Source organism: Corvus brachyrhynchos, unplaced genomic scaffold, assembly GCF_000691975.1.
Source record: "Corvus brachyrhynchos isolate BGI_N302 unplaced genomic scaffold, ASM69197v1 scaffold89, whole genome shotgun sequence".
NCBI lineage: Eukaryota > Metazoa > Chordata > Aves > Passeriformes > Corvidae > Corvus > Corvus brachyrhynchos.
Window position 1 is genome coordinate 3,185,869 of NW_008246063.1, and position 17,858 is coordinate 3,203,726.

The 17,858-nt window shown below is 40.6% G+C and overlaps 1 protein-coding gene across 3 annotated transcripts in view; it reads left to right on the plus strand.

Annotated features, from left to right (window-relative positions):
• AGO2 (argonaute 2, RISC catalytic component) overlaps positions 1-17,858 on the plus strand; it is a 39,688-nt gene that overhangs the window by 652 nt on the left and 21,178 nt on the right. For 2 of the 3 annotated variants that reach the window (XM_017746662.1, XM_017746663.1), the window contains exons 2-10: positions 3,400-3,520; positions 9,292-9,476; positions 10,751-10,887; positions 11,026-11,160; positions 12,266-12,353; positions 13,034-13,181; positions 13,370-13,489; positions 13,620-13,742; positions 15,425-15,558. In XM_017746662.1, coding sequence (XP_017602151.1) covers positions 3,400-3,520; positions 9,292-9,476; positions 10,751-10,887; positions 11,026-11,160; positions 12,266-12,353; positions 13,034-13,181; positions 13,370-13,489; positions 13,620-13,742; positions 15,425-15,558 — 1,191 coding nt within the window. The remainder of the gene's footprint in view (positions 1-3,399; positions 3,521-9,291; positions 9,477-10,750; positions 10,888-11,025; positions 11,161-12,265; positions 12,354-13,033; positions 13,182-13,369; positions 13,490-13,619; positions 13,743-15,424; positions 15,559-17,858) is intronic. The other variant, XM_008643070.2, reaches the window with a different exon arrangement.

The following is a 17,858-nucleotide window of genomic DNA, read 5'->3' on the forward strand; positions in this document are numbered from 1 at the left end:
TTCCCCGCTGTCCCTACCCACAAGGGGAGGCAAAACCCATTTATTTGTGGGAGAGGATTGTGGAGTTACTAAAGCATGTAAGAAATTATCCTTCTTCAGTAGATTCTATGTAAGGGAAAACTATGCTCCTGAAACAGATAGCAAGGTGAAAACACAGATCAGTTGGCCAGCGAAACAAGCAGCCAGGGCTTGAATTTGGCATCTGTACCTTCTTAGTCAGTGTGCAACTTCATTGACTTGAAAAAGAGCTCCATTGCCAGAAGTGAAACTTGAGAATGAGACTTGGCACCAACTGGAAACCACAAGTGTCATCATCATAACTGCATCTTGACTGTAGAGGATCGGAATGGTCTGTTTATATCTTCAAGAGCAAAGCCTTTCCTTGTTGAAAAAGGTCACATGGGTGGAATATGCAGTCATGAGAATGAGCAAAGTGTAGAGTCAAAAAACGCAACCCGAAAGCCACGGTTTTCCTAATGTGAATTACTGAACCCGAGGGCATTCTTCACTGTTGCACTGAGGAGTTGGTAATGAGTGTTTTCACAAAGCAGCATCGCTGTGCTTTTCTGCCCTGTTTTTTTTTTTCCTATGGTGATCTATTATAAGTTTAATTTTTCAGCTAGTTGAAAAGTGAGGTTAATTTTAAAAGCAAACACCATTGCTAAGTGTATGAAGCTGAACTCTTTTCTTGCCCAGTTTTCTTGCTGATTTCACTGAGATGCCCTTTCTGCATTGGAGCACTGCAAAACACTTGGAGCAGTCACTTTTTCATAGTGGGAGCCGTGAGAGCTTTGCTTTCCTTAACTGATATTCTTGCCATCACTCCAGCCCTGCCAGCTGCTGCTGGCTGATCCCGATGGCCTCTGCTGCTCCTCTGGGAGCCAAGTGCTGCACAGCTTGTGTGTCTTCTGTGTGATCACCTCCCTTACAGTCTAGTGTATGGGTGCTTGCCATAAAAAACTAAAGCAGTTTTTCTCACTGGAAAGGCAGATTCTGTTCAGTAGCAAGGTTTTTCTCCAATGCCAGCTAATGACTTGCTCTGCTTTGTCAGGTTAGTCACTCCTCTTTTGTGCTAAGAGGAGCAGGTACACAGATCTATGCAGATTAAACACCTTTTGCAGTAAGCAGAGATGCCATAGATGCATTCAGCAGTGGTGTGTTGGATGTTTCTCAGTGCAGTGTGGTGAGAATACAAGTTGGATTCACTTACTGAAGTGTGTTATATTTATTTCTTTTGAGTGCTTACTGCTCTGTGCTGTAGATGTATCTGCACTCACCTGCACCTGGGTTTTTGTGAGCTGTGACCTCTTGGTCCTGTGTCTATACCTGTACTTCTGTGTGTGCTTATATATAAATACATATATATAGGATTATGCAGGATGCACATCTCCAATTCTGGATTATGTTTTTTTTACAGCTGGCTTACATGTTTCTAGTATTTTGGTGATATAATTCGCATGTATACAGTAAGTGGTTTTTATCATTACTTCATATGTTGTAACCTCTAGAAAGGAGAGAGGGAGATGTTATTTTTTGCTCTACTCCCTCATCTGTACCAGCTTTGTTCTTCAGTTTTATTCCAGCTTGTACTGTGACCCTGCAGACCCCACTGCAGGGTGTATCCACTGTACATGCGAGTTCCACACTGAGGCATGAGCTGAAGCAGGACTGGAAAACACACAGCTGGGACAAAGTGCTCCTGAATTAGTACAGTCTGGCTACAATTTTGTACATGTGGCAGAAAGGCCAGATACATTTGCGTAGTTGAGCAGTCAGAGTGGGCAATGTGAGTTTGATTCTGCACTATGGGTGCTCTCAGTTTAATTTTTGAGGACTTGTGCAAGGTGAACTCTGCCTGCAGTCGCCAGCCCAGGGTTCTTGGTGAGCTTGCATGAGCTTGGTAGAACAGTAGTCCCAAAGGGCTGAAGTTAGTGAAGTGGTAAATAACTCTTCTTTTAACTTCACATGTAGAAAATAGCTTTTTTTTTATTAAAATATCTCCACCCACAGCTGAGAAGCACCGTTGCTAAATGTGGATGTGGTTTGAAGCTTGAAAACATTAATTAAGTGGAAGTGTTCATTTTTTATATAAAGCAGTTTACAATCAGAAGAACTTGCTCAGGAAGAGAGTGGGGTTTCCATTCTCAATCTTAAACTCAAGGTTGAAAAGTACCTACTTCCTCCCACCCTCCCAGTTACGTACTTGTTCAGTAAGATACTCAAACCTGAGGCAGATATTACTGGGTCATGTTTGATTCATGCTTTGCAGGAGGTCAGAGTTTCTTTCAGTGGGTACATCTTACTTTAAGATAAACCCTGGGACACAGCAAAGAAATTGCCAATTAAAACAGTCTTAATTCTCTTCTTGAATGAGTTCAGTTTCATCTCAGATTTTGCAGCACTGTAGTACCTACCTGAGTGCTGGGTTAATCACCTTGCCAAGTCAGGGTGCATGAAAGCATCTCTGCAGCATCTCTGAGCTGGTGGTTGTCAGCAGTGCTGGAGGAACAGTGGTTTCCTTCCTGTGTCACTTTAACCTCTTAATGCCCTTTTGCCCCTGGCTGTATGTTAAGATTGCGACTGCTGATGGATTTTGGGTGTTACAGGTAGCCTGAAGGATATCTCTCTGGGATATTGGGAACAAAAGACCTTTGGCATCAAAGGGTGTTATTATTCCAACTGACCTCTCACTGGCTGCTGAACTGCTTTGGATGACCAGTGTGTAAACACTGTGGTTTGACAAGAGCTGTGTGAGTGGTTTCCCCATTCATACAAACATGCAACTTAATTCCAGCTACTCTTAAATGAATGTGTACTTTTAATATCCACAGGTCCCACTGAATGCACATACCCAGTTTTGTTGGATGGATCCCAGTTTTGTTGTGTGTATGAAAAAAAAAGCATTTAAAAGTTATTTTCCTCAGTGAGCTGCAAAACGTTTCACTGTCATTGTTGGCATAAACTGTTGTCCTGGCACTGGGGCTGTAAGCTGGGATAATGATATTTTTGAAAGCTGCTCAGGCTACTGAGCCTTTGGTCCAAGGTCCTCTGCAGAAAGGGCTGTGGGACGGGGGAGCTGAAGCCCCAGGGTCTACCATACACCTGTTTTGAGCTTGAGAGAGCACGGGCTTTCACTTCACCACTTCCAGTAGGTCACAGAAAAGAGGAAGGAAAGTTTAAATCTGAAAAAAACTAAAAACAGCAGCTTTAAGAAAACAGTCTGAGAAAATGTTACTTTCAATTCAGATCAGTCCGACAAATCTTGCCTTTAATAGACAGAAGTGGACATCCCTTTCAGTTACCTAATGCCTCTATTGGTAAATATTAGTGTTAGTATTGGTCTGCTACTTAACATTCAAAGTAAAAAGTTGGATTAACTTAATCTTTTTGCATTTTCAGAGAAATAGTGGAGCATATGGTTCAGCACTTTAAAACCCAGATTTTTGGGGATCGCAAGCCAGTGTTTGATGGAAGAAAAAACCTTTATACAGCTATGCCACTTCCCATTGGGAGAGATAAAGTAAGTTTTAAATAGAAAAATTTCTAGAGGTGTGGTTATTTGCAGAATATTTGCAATAACTAATAGAAACTGATTCTGTTTCTGATTTTCTATTTCTGGAATAGATGTCTGTATTGTTGCCACTCTGCTCAGGGTGTGCTTTACCAGGACACAAGTGTGAGCTTGTTGCTATCCCAGTGGTCACTCCCTTTTCTATATCACTTCATTCCTCCCTCTCTTTCTCCCCACTGGTGTGGTTTCTACTGCTTTGGGGAGCTGGATCAGTCCCAGACAGCACACAAGCTCCAGAGTGGCACTAGGGAGAAAGTGAGAGCACTGTTAAATTTGGGAGAGAGAGGGAAAATGCTGCTTTGGGCAGCAAGAAGCTGTTGTGTCACCTCACTAATCTCATCAAGGCCCACTCTAAGCTTATTCTCACTATCAGTAGCTGAAAGAAGCTCCTTCATCTCTCTGCTGCTTGTGTTGGAACCTCTCCTCCCTAATCCTTTATGACTGAGAGCCAGTTTACACCGAACAGGTTAAGACCTGCAATCTTTGCCCCGGGGCAGCTGGGGAGGACTTGGGTTTTGTTTGCCAGCTCCGGTGGCGTGGTGACCTCTTTGGGCACTGGTTGTGGCTGCTCCTGTGCCCATCGACTGCTGAAGTGGAATGGACTCTGTTAGAACATGCTAACACACAAGCCTTAGAAAATAATTTAGTCTATGCACCTGTGATCTAATACCAGACTGAATTTTCTGTGCCTTTTTTTCGTTTAGGTGAGTCCCTGAGGGAGGGCACAGTCATTCTTGTTGGTACTACAGTAGTTCCCTTCTGCTGTGGGTTACACACAGTTACAGAGGAGGACTGTTCTACCTCATAAGAGTTGATTGCAACTTAAGTAGACAAAAATAGAATGTAAGGGGAAAAGGGAAATACAGAGAAATGTGGAAACTGGGAACCACTCAAGCCCTCTGAAATTCAGCAGCTGTGAAATAGTTCAGACTGGTCTTTGCTGCCTCATATTGGATGCCTGTGCTATGCTTGACAGAGTTAATAGGTCTATCTGAATCAAGCTCTTAATCTCCTATGTGTAATTTTTATTTTCCCCCAGTCTAAGTGAATGCCATGCAGTAAAGGTCAGTCTCTACTCCAGTGTTAATTATTTTTCGTTAACTGATAAGGTAATGTCTGGGAAAGCTATAAAGGAATAATTAAAAGTCTTAGAGATTTTCTTCCCCTTGCTTTCACGTACAATATTCCAGTTCCTACAGGTTTGGCACACAAGATTGCAAAGTATTTGCCGAAGGTGGAAGGATACTTGATGAGAGTCCCTTAGGGGTTTAAACAACTCTGGATGCATGCAGAGTTGCCTTATACTTTACAAGCTATGGATGAGTAACAATAGACATTATGACAAGTTCTGCATTTAATAAGTAAAGTTAAGTAAAAAATGGTTTATCTATAGAGGATGAACAGGGATCAAGTTAATTCTCAGATCTAATGAGACTTTATGAGATGCAAGTTGATCCTACTTGCTCTGCTAACTATTTTGGGTGGGACAGAGTTAACAAAATCTTCAAAGCAGCCTTTTCCCAGGTGTAGGTTACAACATTCATTTGCACAGACACAAAGGAATTGGGGCATCAAGAGCATTTCCTGCTGGCACACTGTCCCTACACCTCAGTTTTACCACATATAATTTAGTGTGTGTGGGCTGTAAAATCCAAAGCATCAGGAATGGAGTCCGATTTGGTCATCAGGCACAGACAGAAGGAACATCTCATCATTCCCAATCATGCCAGAGCAATGCTTATTTGGAGTGGTCACTGAGGAGAGTGTTTGTAGTGGAGTTTATCATGAGGGTAGTTCAGGTGGTTTCATCTGTGGCTCACATTTAGGCTCACTTTCAGTAAACTCCTAATTTTTCCCTGTTTCCCATGGGTATAGGGCTTTCTCAATTGTTCTGCTCTACATGTATTAGTGTTACCCTGGAGGAAGGAGCTAATAGAGATAAATCTTGAGCTGTTTTAAATCAGACGTGGGGAAATTTAGCTTAATGAAGGGAATTTTTACATGGTGCTAAATTGGTTTAAGCATGATTTAAACCACTATAAAGCTTGTAGGTATTAGGACTTTCCTCCTGCATAATTAGATTAGGTTTCTTTGGTGGGTTTTTTTTTTGACTGTTCTGTACATAACAAATGTAGCAAGTTTACTGCACATCTGATTACATTTAGGATCGTATTGAAAAGATTCATGAACATACAGTGATTAATCTAAGAGGAAGATCTTAATTTACTTGCAGTATACATTGGTAATGGAAGAACTGATGCTAAACAGAGAGGGCTGACACAAAATTGCCAAGGTTTTTTCCCCTCCTATTGCTCTTTTAAGTTAATTAATGCACTCTGTCCTCATCTCTTGTTGATAGTGGTTGTTCTGTGCTCGTATTTTTGTCCTTGCTGACAGCTCTGCTTTTTTTATAACTTTTTCTTGTATAGAAACACTTCTCCGCTTTGCTTTTATGGTTATCACATCTCTTTTCATTCTTTCCTTATCGTACCTTATTTTCACTCTTTAACGTTTTCATTTTTTTTTACCTTTCAGAACAAATATGGAATGTGTAAATATTAACATGATCTTTTCTTACTTTTTACTTGTACCCATTGAGAAGAAGGAAGTGTTTAGGACCTTGCCAGGGTAGGAAGATATTAACAGTCTCCTCTTTCCTTGTAGGCTCTACACAGCAAACCCAAGTCACCTCTAACAGCAGCTTTGTATTCAATTCTTGCTCTACTTTTGTATTTCCCTAAAACATCCTTTTACAGTCAAAAACTGGAATTTAATTTTACCTGAACTTGGAAGTTTTCTCACCTAGCAAGATTCAAGAGCAACTGATGTATCTTAACCTACATCTTAATTAGTCTTTTATTAGAAAAACAGTAATTACGAATGAACAGAGCAGCAGTTTGATACAGAAATCCTACGTCTATTCTCTTTTCCAGAAGGAAAATGTTAATCCTGTCTGTGGCCACAGACTTGGTCCTCTGACTTTGTCTTTCTGAAGTACTGCTAAAGACTCTGCACATGACAGAAGCAGAGCTCATTCCTACATCCATAGTTTGTTGTTAATCTGTTTTCCTCTGAATCCCTGGGAGGGAAAAGCTCTTGGATTAATAGAGAAAAGGTACATTGTATGCTCAAAGCATGATAAAGTAATCATGTGATGTTTCATTTATTTTATGGAGAAGAAGGAATACTAAGAATTCCTCAGAAACACATGGTCAGGTTTGATCTTTATAATTTTTAAGCAGTGATACCTTGATTTGTGTGACTCATTCAGACCCCATCAGCTTCAAGACCTATTCTTTTTAAGAATGGCTTTGACGTTTTTCTACAGGCTTAATGATTTTTCATGTCCTGACAGTAAAATCCCTTTCATTTAGCTCCCTTAGCTGCAAAATTGTCAACTCTGTTGCAGTTTAGCAGTGGGTCTACAAGGTAGCAGGTTAGTAACTTTTTTTTTATTTGGGGATAGATAATAAAACAAGTCTTAAATTTTGCTTTAGGGTTTATCCCTAATAGTAAAGGAGATAGTAAAATTCCCATCTAAAACTACTTTGTCTTAATTTTTTCGTGTTTTGCTTACTTTGTCAAACATGAATGTGTTACTGTGTCCTCAAAAGCACAGAGTGGGATAAATAAAATATTACTGAGAGACGAAAAATTCTGATTAGCAGTGCTTAAAAGTATATGTGAACTTTTGGATGTGGGATGTGGATTAAGGACTTTTTTTTATATTTTTGAGATTTTTTTTTTTAAATAGGGTGAGATATTTAATTATTAAAAAAAAAACCAAAACAAAACAGGAAAGTTGTATTTAAACCTTACTTATTTGAGCAGTAACTCTTAATTCAACTCATTTGGAGTTAGACCCAGCAGCAAAACTGGTCTGGGCCAAATTCAGCAGTCACATCTCTGCTAAAGTTAACTGGTGTTTGCAGTTGGGCACCTGGAAGAGATCCTGGGCCTTTTATTTCCACCAGGGACCACCTGCAACACAGGTTCCTTTTCATCTCCCATTCCATCATAGTGAAGGAGTTTTGCAAATTGAAAACAGAAGAGGAAAAAAAGTAAAATTAAATCCTTTCTTTAGGTTAAGGGCACCATAGTGGTTAATAGTCAGATGAGTTGTGTATTAACAGTACTGGGAATAAGTATAGAATGGTTGGGATGGGAAGGCACCTTAAAAGCTGTCCTGTTCCAAACCCCTGCCATGGGCAGGGACACCTTCTTGCTCAAGCAGGAATTCTGAAACTTGATCTGGAGGAGAAGTTTAAAGGAAAATGCAGGTCAGGTGCAACAGACATCTTCCATCTGCTGTAAATGAGATGCAAGTTGAAGACTTTTTGATGGTCTGGTGGAAAAAAAGACTTCATGGAAAGCTTCCAGCATGTGTGAGCTGAAGACCTGTCCCTTTCTTTGCACAGCTTTCAGTAGGGTTGACCTTCTGGGCCAGACTCTCAGCAGTGACCCCACGGTTAGACTCAGCTCCCAGTGCTCTCCCACAGCTGTGCAGCTCCTTCCTCCGCTCGAGTCTCCCTGGGGAATGGTGTTTGTGCTAGAGGAGAGATGCAGCTGTAATCTTAATTTTGTGTGCCTACAGTAGATGGTCAACTCATTTTTGGGGGCACACGGGAAGGCTTCTTATTTGTGTTTTATATTTCTTTCCTATTTTTGGACTGAAGAAGCAAATTGCTGAAGAGGCCAGATGTTTGCAGATATTAGTTTGCTGTTAGCCACCTATTATTTTTGCTAATTACAGTTTGCCTGTTAAGTGGATGCCTTTTATATTTAAATTGCAAACTCCCTAGCAGGGGAAAATACAAGGTTTTTGTTTGTATCCAGCACAAAGGATACTCTGATCTTGGTATTTCCTGTAGTCACTCCCAGACGTTCTGATCATTTCAGACAAGCCTTGATTTTAGTCGGCTTAAGAACTTTGGTGCTCAGACTTTCTTTGTTTTAAGAAAGAGGAGAAATCAGCATTACAAATAATTCCAAGTAATTGGCTGAAGTAATTTACCACAATGTAGTTTGCCACTGTTTTTTAGACAAAAAATTCAAAGTAGGGTGTACCATGGGAAAGAAGTGCCCCTGTTTCTTGCCTGTACCATCACTGGTACTTGTGTTGTAGTTTATTCTTTCTTGGGTATTTAAAAGTAAGAATTTCGGCTTGGTAGGTTTTGTGGTATTTTTGTTTTATTTGGGGGGTTGGTGATTGTTTTTTGGTTTTGTTTTTCTATTGCCTGTCTTCTCTTGTTTGAACTGTGTGTTCAGCAGTAGTATGTAGAGCACTCTGGTGCTCTCGAGAGCAAATACCAGAAATTCATGAATCTTGGCAGGTGGTGACAGCCCATGTTTTATTTTAGGCATGCAGGAACTGACACGAGTGGTGATGCACTGGGACATGTTAGGGATCTGAAATCAGGTTATCGGATCTTCACCGAGACCTCCCCATTGATCCAAGCGCCTCCAAATTCCAGTGTTGCCTCACAGAGGGAGAGAGATGCCAGCTGGGAGGCACTCCAGGCTTCTGAAATACCCCTTTGGGAAGATGTAGCTGTAAAAAGAGGCTTTACCTAATGTGTGCTGTTGCTTCATCATTGCTTTTTGTCTCCTCCCCTGCTTCGTGGCGCTGTTCAGAAGAATCCATTGTCCCTTCTGAGCCCCTTCCATTTTCCCCCCTTTCAATGGAAAGAATCATCTTGGTTTGTTGTTTGGTATTGTTGCAGGTGGAGCTGGAGGTCACACTGCCAGGAGAAGGAAAGGACAGAATATTTAAGGTGGCTATAAAGTGGATGTCCTGTGTGAGTTTGCAGGCTTTACATGATGCTCTCTCTGGTCGGCTGCCGAGTGTCCCATTTGAGACCATCCAGGCGCTGGATGTAGTGATGAGGCACTTGCCTTCCATGAGGTGAGGGGAAGACTTTGATGTGGTTTAGGTGTGATGTGAGTGCTTTGGTGGCTCTTTGGGTAGGAGGTGCTCCCATAGACCAGCCACAGTTGTGGCCGTGTGGCAATGGCAGGCTCAGGCAAGAGACAGTCAGTGCTTTCCTGCTCATCTGGTGGAATTCGGAACTTCCAGCCTGGACCCAAGTCCCTTTCCCCAGAGGTTTTCAGACTGGGCCCATGTTTGTGTGCTCTCAGGTCAGGGGGGCTCTGCTATCTCCCTCTTTCCTCTGTAGCCTTGGAGAAGGAGGCTCTCCCCAGGTGGGAAGTGCTTGGAGGCTGGTAGACGTGGAAGGGTGGTTTTAAGACAACTTCTTACCCTGTTCCTGTGTGTCCTTGGACAGATATTTACTGCCAATTTTGTATAAACGTTACCATGCTAGGGGGGCATTAATGTCACCCCCTGTGGCTATTTTGATAGGAAAGAAAAGCTTGAAAATTATTTGGTTTGTTTTCCAAGTGGGACCCACAGCATTTTCAGTCATGCCCAGGAGATAACTGGGCTTAATTCTGCTGCCATAGAACAAATCACTTAAGACCACTGTGCAAATGATATTCAGTTAGAAGCTAAGGAACAAAGTTTAGTAGGGCTGAACTTTCCCATATCGAAGCTCTCAACAGGTAATATGAGTTAAGTATATGTAAATGACTTTAAATAGCCTTATAGTATGTTGACTTTACCCTCAAATTAAGGATAAAAAAAGTAAAATTACTTTAATCAGGTTTTACAGCACAGAAAACAGCCCAGACTGTCAGATACCTTTGTTCAGAGGAACACATTGGCTCTTGATATGATTTGTTTGCTATTAAATGTGAAGTACTTAATTATCAAGATGAAAGATGGATCAGAAATACTTGTTATATCACTTATTTACCCTCACATAATGTCTATAATTCAGAGTATGGGGAGAAATGATTACATTGGTATTTTAATAGCAGAGACTTTTAATTCTTTTCTTACGGAAGCCCAGCTGAAGTTATTAATGCTTTTCTGTTGGAATTAGTAGATATGTTAAGGGGTGTACTGAAAATAAATTTAAACTTGAGTAGTAGCCTATTTCTTACAGTAACAAGCTGGATTTTGAGAGGTGTAACCTGAGTCCTGCCAAGAATCTCAGATTATTGGTAATTTTAAACACTGACATTTCTGTGCTTTTCGAAAAGGAATTTCCATTAGTTACGGCTTTATTGCAATTTTTGCTTTAGTTTCCTGATGTGGGTTTATTTGCTTTCTTGCAGGTATACTCCTGTGGGGAGATCTTTTTTTACAGCATCAGAAGGGTGCTCGAATCCTTTGGGTGGTGGCAGAGAAGTTTGGTTTGGCTTCCATCAGTCAGTCAGACCTTCATTATGGAAAATGATGTTAAATATTGATGGTAGGTAGTACAAAATGTTTTCTTGTTTCTTCTTGCTCCTTAATGGAAAGGCAAAAATTTAGCTCCATTTGTTTTGTTGGATTTCTTGAGAATTTCCTCTGTATTGTTGTAACACATCATTAATGTTTTTGTCTGCAGTGTCTGCAACTGCATTTTACAAAGCACAGCCAGTTATTGAGTTTGTCTGTGAAGTTCTGGACTTCAAAAGTATTGAAGAACAACAAAAACCTCTGACAGATTCCCAAAGGGTAAAGTTTACCAAAGAAATAAAAGGTAATAAATTATATAAAGCTGCTTTATTCTGTCTGATGTGTTACCACTGCATTTTAAATATTTTCCACAGCAGTTGCCTTATTGGGAGACAAAAATTTCATATTTTTCGCTTTTGAAACCTATAAGTAGTGCCAATTGCAGTTTCATGGCAGATATTTCAGTTCCTAATCTGATGATTCTAAATGTTTACAAATACTGGGATTTCATGCTTTTTTAATTACCCAATCTTAATTTTTTCTAGTTATTGATGTCAGGGTTTTCATATTCCAGATTTTACTTATAATTTAGCAATGTGTTTTTGTCTACTTAGGCATCTGTCCTGCATATACTCTTCTGGAAGTAAATTAGAGTTATTCTAGTGTGTAGTGTCTGAATCAAAGAGGAGGAAGAAATCTTACTGGTTTTGTTCACTGAAGGTTTCTTCTGCAAAATGAAGATCCTTCCTTCCCGATATTCCTGGTAGAAAGCAAGCAACTTTAAAAACTCCATAAATCCATCCTGCACCTTCCTTTTGTGTTTCCAAAAAATGTCAACAAAATTATCTTTGCCCAACCAGAAGTTAGCAAGGAAAGTATAAATAAATCTTGAGTTTGCATTGGTTGTAAATGTTTTGAAAAAATAATCAGGCACCAAATTGCTTCACTGTGGCCTCGTTCCCATGAGCTCCTAGAGAGGCTGTTTGGGGATTCTGCTCCACCCACACCCCCAGTTCATTAGCTCAGGCTCAGTTGCAGGAGTTGGAGGTCTTACAGACACTGTATGTTTAGACAGAAAGTATAAACAAGGGGTTTTGTTTCAAGGATCTTTCCCCGTCCTGGGCTTCCTTAGAGGTACAGAACTGGAATTTGCAGAATGTGCTCAGCGTCATCAGTGAGCTCTGGGGGCTTTGGGATTTCTTCTTGGCTCTGAAATTCTGGGTTGAACTTTGGCTGAAGCTCAGGAGTTTGAATTTTAAGACTGTAAATTGCTTTTTGAGTTCTGTCCGGGCTGCTGTTAGGGGCTAAATAGAATGGCTTTACTACACTGTTTTACAGGTCTTTTGTAGCAGTTTAGGGCTGACACCTTGATTTTGGAAAAATGGTGATTTGTGCTTTCTAATTTTTAGGTCTGAAGGTGGAGATAACACACTGTGGACAAATGAAAAGGAAGTACAGAGTGTGCAATGTCACCAGACGACCAGCAAGTCACCAAACGTAAAGTATTTTCCTACCTTTTAAGCATATGCTTGATCTCAGGCTGGAAAAATACCTTGCCTGCCTTACTGAGGTGGGAAAAGTTGCCTTGAAAAGTGATGCTTTCTTTGGTTAATACCCTTAAATATACCTCAAAGGATTTTCCCAATTTTGCTGTTCTTTTTGTTCTATTTTTATACTGTAATGAGTATCAGGGCATTTGAACCAATTGCTTTGGTTTAGATCTGGGAGGTTTTTTTTGGTTGGCTGGGGATTTTTTTCTGTCATTTATGGATTTCTTCAAAATTGGAAGAACAGGGTGTCCTATATGTAGCCTAAAGTTTCCCACAACAGGAGTAGAAAAGTGGTGCCAGCTGGGATTGGCTTCCTAATGTTGCTTATTGGCAATCTATTTTTCCTCTGGAAAAAGTGTTTCTTTTTAATCACCAGCCCAAAATTTGCAGGTAACTTGAATATGGAGGCATTGACTCCCATTTTTAAGGAAGTAATACAACAAACAAAACTGATATCAGCTTTATACAAGAAGATAACGGCTCAGTATCTGAATCTGGTGTTTAATTGCTTGGGCTTTGTTTCATCCTCTTCCAATAGGCTTAACTTGTGCCCAGAAGTGTACTAAGGAACTGTGGGAAAGTATTTTGCATGGAGTAATAGCTGTTTTCATATTTGCTTTCCAACAGATTCCCACGTCAGCAGGAGAATGGACAAACAGTTGAATGCACTGTAGCTCAGTATTTTAAGGACAGGCATAAATTAGTTTTACGCTACCCTCACCTTCCATGTTTACAAGTTGGACAGGAGCAGAAGCACACATACCTTCCTCTGGAGGCAAGTAAACTCATAGAGAATTCTGGGGGCTGGGGGAAGGGGGTCAGAGGGAAAAAGGGTTCAAATGTTGGCCAATTGTTTTTTTTGAGCAGCCAAATGTTGAGAAATTCTGTAGTGCAACAGTGAAAGAAAAGCCAAAAAAACAGTTGGACTGTGTTTGTAATTTCCTTTCTGTGGGGATATTTCAGGTGTGCAACATAGTGGCAGGACAAAGATGCATAAAGAAACTCACTGACAATCAAACTTCCACTATGATTCGAGCCACTGCCAGATCAGCGCCGGACCGGCAGGGAGAGATCAGCAAATTGGTGAGTGTTGTGTCAGATGGGAGTCAGATGTAGGAATGGGCTTAATTTTGCTCGCCCTTAGCAGGGCCTGATGTGTTTGTGCACTGCACACAGGTTATGAGCTTGGCTCTGTATATTTTTACAATTTCAGATGCGGAGTGCGAGTTTCAACACCGATCCTTACGTCCGAGAATTTGGGATAATGGTCAAGGATGAAATGACAGACGTGACTGGCAGAGTCCTACAGCCTCCCTCAATCCTCTATGGAGGCAGGGTATGTCCAGTGGGTTCTGTACAGTCTGTGATGGCTTCCAGCATCAGCTGGAACTGGTAGTGGCCTCTATAATGTGTTTATTTTAAATTAATTGTGTTGTGTGCCATGAGAGAGCTGTCATAGGTGTAATGTTCGGAATTTACATTTAGGTTCTCAAAGTCCTTAAATGTATTGGCCATTTTGCATCTCCCTCAATTGCTGTTTTATTTCTGAAAGTAAAACTGGGTTAAAAATGCCTTTTTTTGCCTCAAACACTGTTACACTGTGTGTTGCAAGAAGCAGCCTGCAAATAGTGGTTCAAATCAATGTGTATGGAGAAGAACAATTTCAATTATCACTATATATATTTGAAAATATACCGAAATATTCCTGAATTTCTGTTTGGTTTTGAATATTCTGGGTGGAGCAACTGTGTTTAGGGCAGCTGTCTTAAGGTGTCATCTCTATCTGCATATCTTTCTCCAGAGTCATCCCTTCCTGTTGGAGTATTTACCCACAGGTTTTTATTTTACAATGGCTTTTCAGATCGCCTTTCTGACAGTCTTTCTCCTGTGATGTCTTTTAAAATAAGCTTGAGAAACAGGATTTTCCATCAGTTATATACTGTGACTTTTATGCAAGATGAAAGCTTTGATAACTGGGATAACTTCATTTGTGGAGGCTTTTGATGAACCTCATGCACTGCCAGCTGAATATAATTCTGTCCCTGTGCACAACAGACTCTGGTGCCTCTGTAACCCATCATGGGAGAGGATCTTGAGTCTTCTGCCTAAAATTCTTTGGACAACTCAGGCAAATTAGCTCAAACCTCCCTTCACTGGCAGGTTGAGGTACCCCAGGCCTGACCCTGGTTAGGGGAGTGCTTTCATGAACTATTCTGGCACCAGCAGGTTGGGGGAACTTAATGGCAGATGAATGTTGGAAAGTCCAAGTGGGGAGGTACTGCCTTCAGCAGACACAGCTCTTTGCAAGATCCATTATCAAATTCATGTGTGTGTCCTGAAAAATTCCCAGAAGTTTTAGCTGTTGCTGCTAGGTGAGTAGAAAGACATCATGGTAACTTGTCTAAAACGTCTATCAATATTTATTAATGTAATTAATATCACCAAAATTACTTCAGCTGCTTTATAACATCTCTTGTTCTCCAGATAATCCATCCCAGTAATATCTGCTTGGTGGGAGAAATAAAAGTGTTGGGCAGGGCCAAGTTGAATAACTGATCACCTTTCTCAGCTTGTTCACATTTTTTCTGGAGTTGTGTGAATGACATTGAACCAATATTTGCCTCTACTTAGTGATGTGTAAAATATTCACAGTACTTAAATGAACTTTTCCCCTTTGGAAAGTTCACTGAGCAGTTGTAAAGTCACGGTAGAAATTTAGGTTCTTGTTAATGTTCCATACCAAGCATGAATCTTACTTTCCATATATAAATACAACCAAAGGCAATGATCAGCAATAAAAATGAACAATGTGAGCTTTATTTTTCACCTGGCTAAGAAGCTGTCTTTCTACAGTGATAAAATGATTGTTACAAGATAGGATGGATGTTTGTTCAGGGGAGAGAATGACCTGAGAGTATAAATCACCTGCTGGTTGGGGGGAAATAGAAGCAAAGCTAATTTTTGTTTAGCATCAATCAAGTTTTGCATTAATGTTTAATTTTTACCTTCCACTTCCAGAATAAAGCAATTGCTACACCAGTTCAAGGTGTCTGGGACATGAGGAATAAACAGTTTCACACTGGAATTGAAATAAAGGTTTGGGCAATTGCCTGCTTTGCTCCCCAGCGCCAGTGCACTGAAGTTCATCTTAAGTAAGTGTGTTGTGTAAGATGGTGATTTTATCATTTGTTATGGATGTAAATGTCATGATTTCACTTATTTATGAAGAAAATATTTTTGGCCAAATTGTTTAACATATGGCAATACATCTTTAACAGTGCTTTCAAAGTTCTGTCTCTTTGTGTTTTGCATGATGCCAGTATGATTTCAATGCCAGCATCAGGAAATCCTCCAAATCAGACTTAACAAAAGCTGTTTGTGCTCTATGGCAGGTTTCTGAGCAGTGAGGCCATAGGATAGAGTTTAAGATAACTGAAATGATGTAATGATGGGTGTTTATCACTAAGTGTTTCTCAAGAGTCAGAGCTAATGTGTATTCTGTTAGGTTCCTTTCCTGGATATATGGAGTGGATTTATTCATGCAGAATTTCTTTAGAAGGAAAATTTTTCTCTATAACTTCTTCCCCTTCAGAGTTCCTGGAATGTGCAAGTTGAATGGCTGTATTTGCCACATCAGTAGGACTGGTTGTTCTGTTGACTTGAAGAGTTTGAATGAAACTTTCAGATTTGGTTTCTTTGCCTTTGGATGAGATGTGATTGTTCAAAGCCTATTGTTAAAAGTGACATCTGCCATTGGCTCAGGGAAGGTGTGCAGGCCCAGATCAGTGTCTGATTCCTTCTCTCACACGCAGCTGCTTTCCCTTCATGCATGGACAAGTGCAGCCTGTGGAGCTGCCCTGGCAGTGACTCACCTGCTCTCTGGGAGGTGAATGCAAGGCAGGGATTGCTCATGCCAGTGGCATTGCCACAGCAGTGTTCCTTCAGATGATTTGCCAAACAGCTTGGGAATTTTTCCCTAACAAGTGATGACCAAACAGTGAGAATCTTACTTTTTACTGCCCGTTGTGTGAGGAGGGGAAGGACTTGTTCTCTCCAGGCACATGTCAAGAACTGGGCTGCCATAGAATTTTCCCTTCCATGCTGCTTCTTGTGGTGGAAATGCTTTGTAAGCCAAGTTACTCACTTTTGAGAAATAGGCAGAAGTCTTCAAGATAATGAGCCAAAATAAAATTATTTGAATGGCTTAGAATGAGTCTGTGCTTACCATGAAAGGACATTGCTTCGTGCCCGGAAAATGGCTGCATCCCGTTCCACCTTGTGGCCTCTTGTTACGTCTTGTTGAGCAAGTTGGAACTCAAATGCTGTTGATTTACCAGAGTAAACACCTTCAAATGCCCTAAAAGTCTTCAAAATCGCCCTGCTTTACCTGTTGGGAGCAGGGAGAGAAACTTTCCTCATAGGCATTGTAGTTCCAGTTTAAAGGCTCAAACCCTGAGCTATTTTAGACTTGAATGTTGAAATCACAGAAGGGTTTGGGTTGGAAGGGACCTTAAAGATCATCTTTTTCCAACCCTCTGCCACGGGCAAAGATACCTTCCCCTATCCCAGGTTGCTCCAAGCCTCTTTCAGCCTGGCATTGAACATTTCCAGGGATGGGGAGATGTACTGCCACTGACTCTGCTATAGTGGGTGCTTGTTTTTCCGGAGGAAATATCCATTTTCTGCAAGGAGCCTCAGGCTGCAGGGCCGAAGCTCACAGCCTGTTATGATTCATGCAAGTTAACAATGGGTTTGGAAGAAACTAAATCTTCACACCCTCTCAGTCAGTGGCATCCTGTGGTGAAGATGAGTAACTTTTAAACACCTGTGGAGGGGCCACCCAACTTAATAAAAATGGGCTTTTATCAGTGAGCTAAAGAGGCTCACAGATGGAAGCCTCTGAAGAAGTTAGGTTGTCTTCATATCTGACCAATTCCATCAAAGGGTGACTTTTTTTGTACCAGCCTAGGAGAAGGTTTGCCTTTAGCTCCAGGATACACATTTTCTCTGGTATCTATGAAATTGTGCATTATTATGGATGCTGAAGCAATTCACTGAAACAATTGCTGGTAACTTGGTTGCTTTCCTCATCAAGAAAAAAGGGAGGAACTCCAGCCCTTTTTTTTGTGGTAACACATGGAAGAGCAGGCTGTCCCACATCGTAATTGTTACAGTCTTTTTGCAAAAAGTAGTTTATTCCATATTTCCCATAGAAATAAGGTAGAATTTTCTTTGGAAATGAGGTTTTTTTATTAATGGTGTTATTTATGCAGCATATTTCCCGTCTTTCCTTCAGTGACTACACAGGCACTGTCAATTAAAGATGCACTTGGGGTTAAATTCCCAGGTTTTTGGACAGCACAACTCTGCAAGTTTAACAGGATTGTTCCATTAAAAATAAGATCAAATATCAAGATGGGTTTTTACTACCTGATAATGTAATGTATTTGTT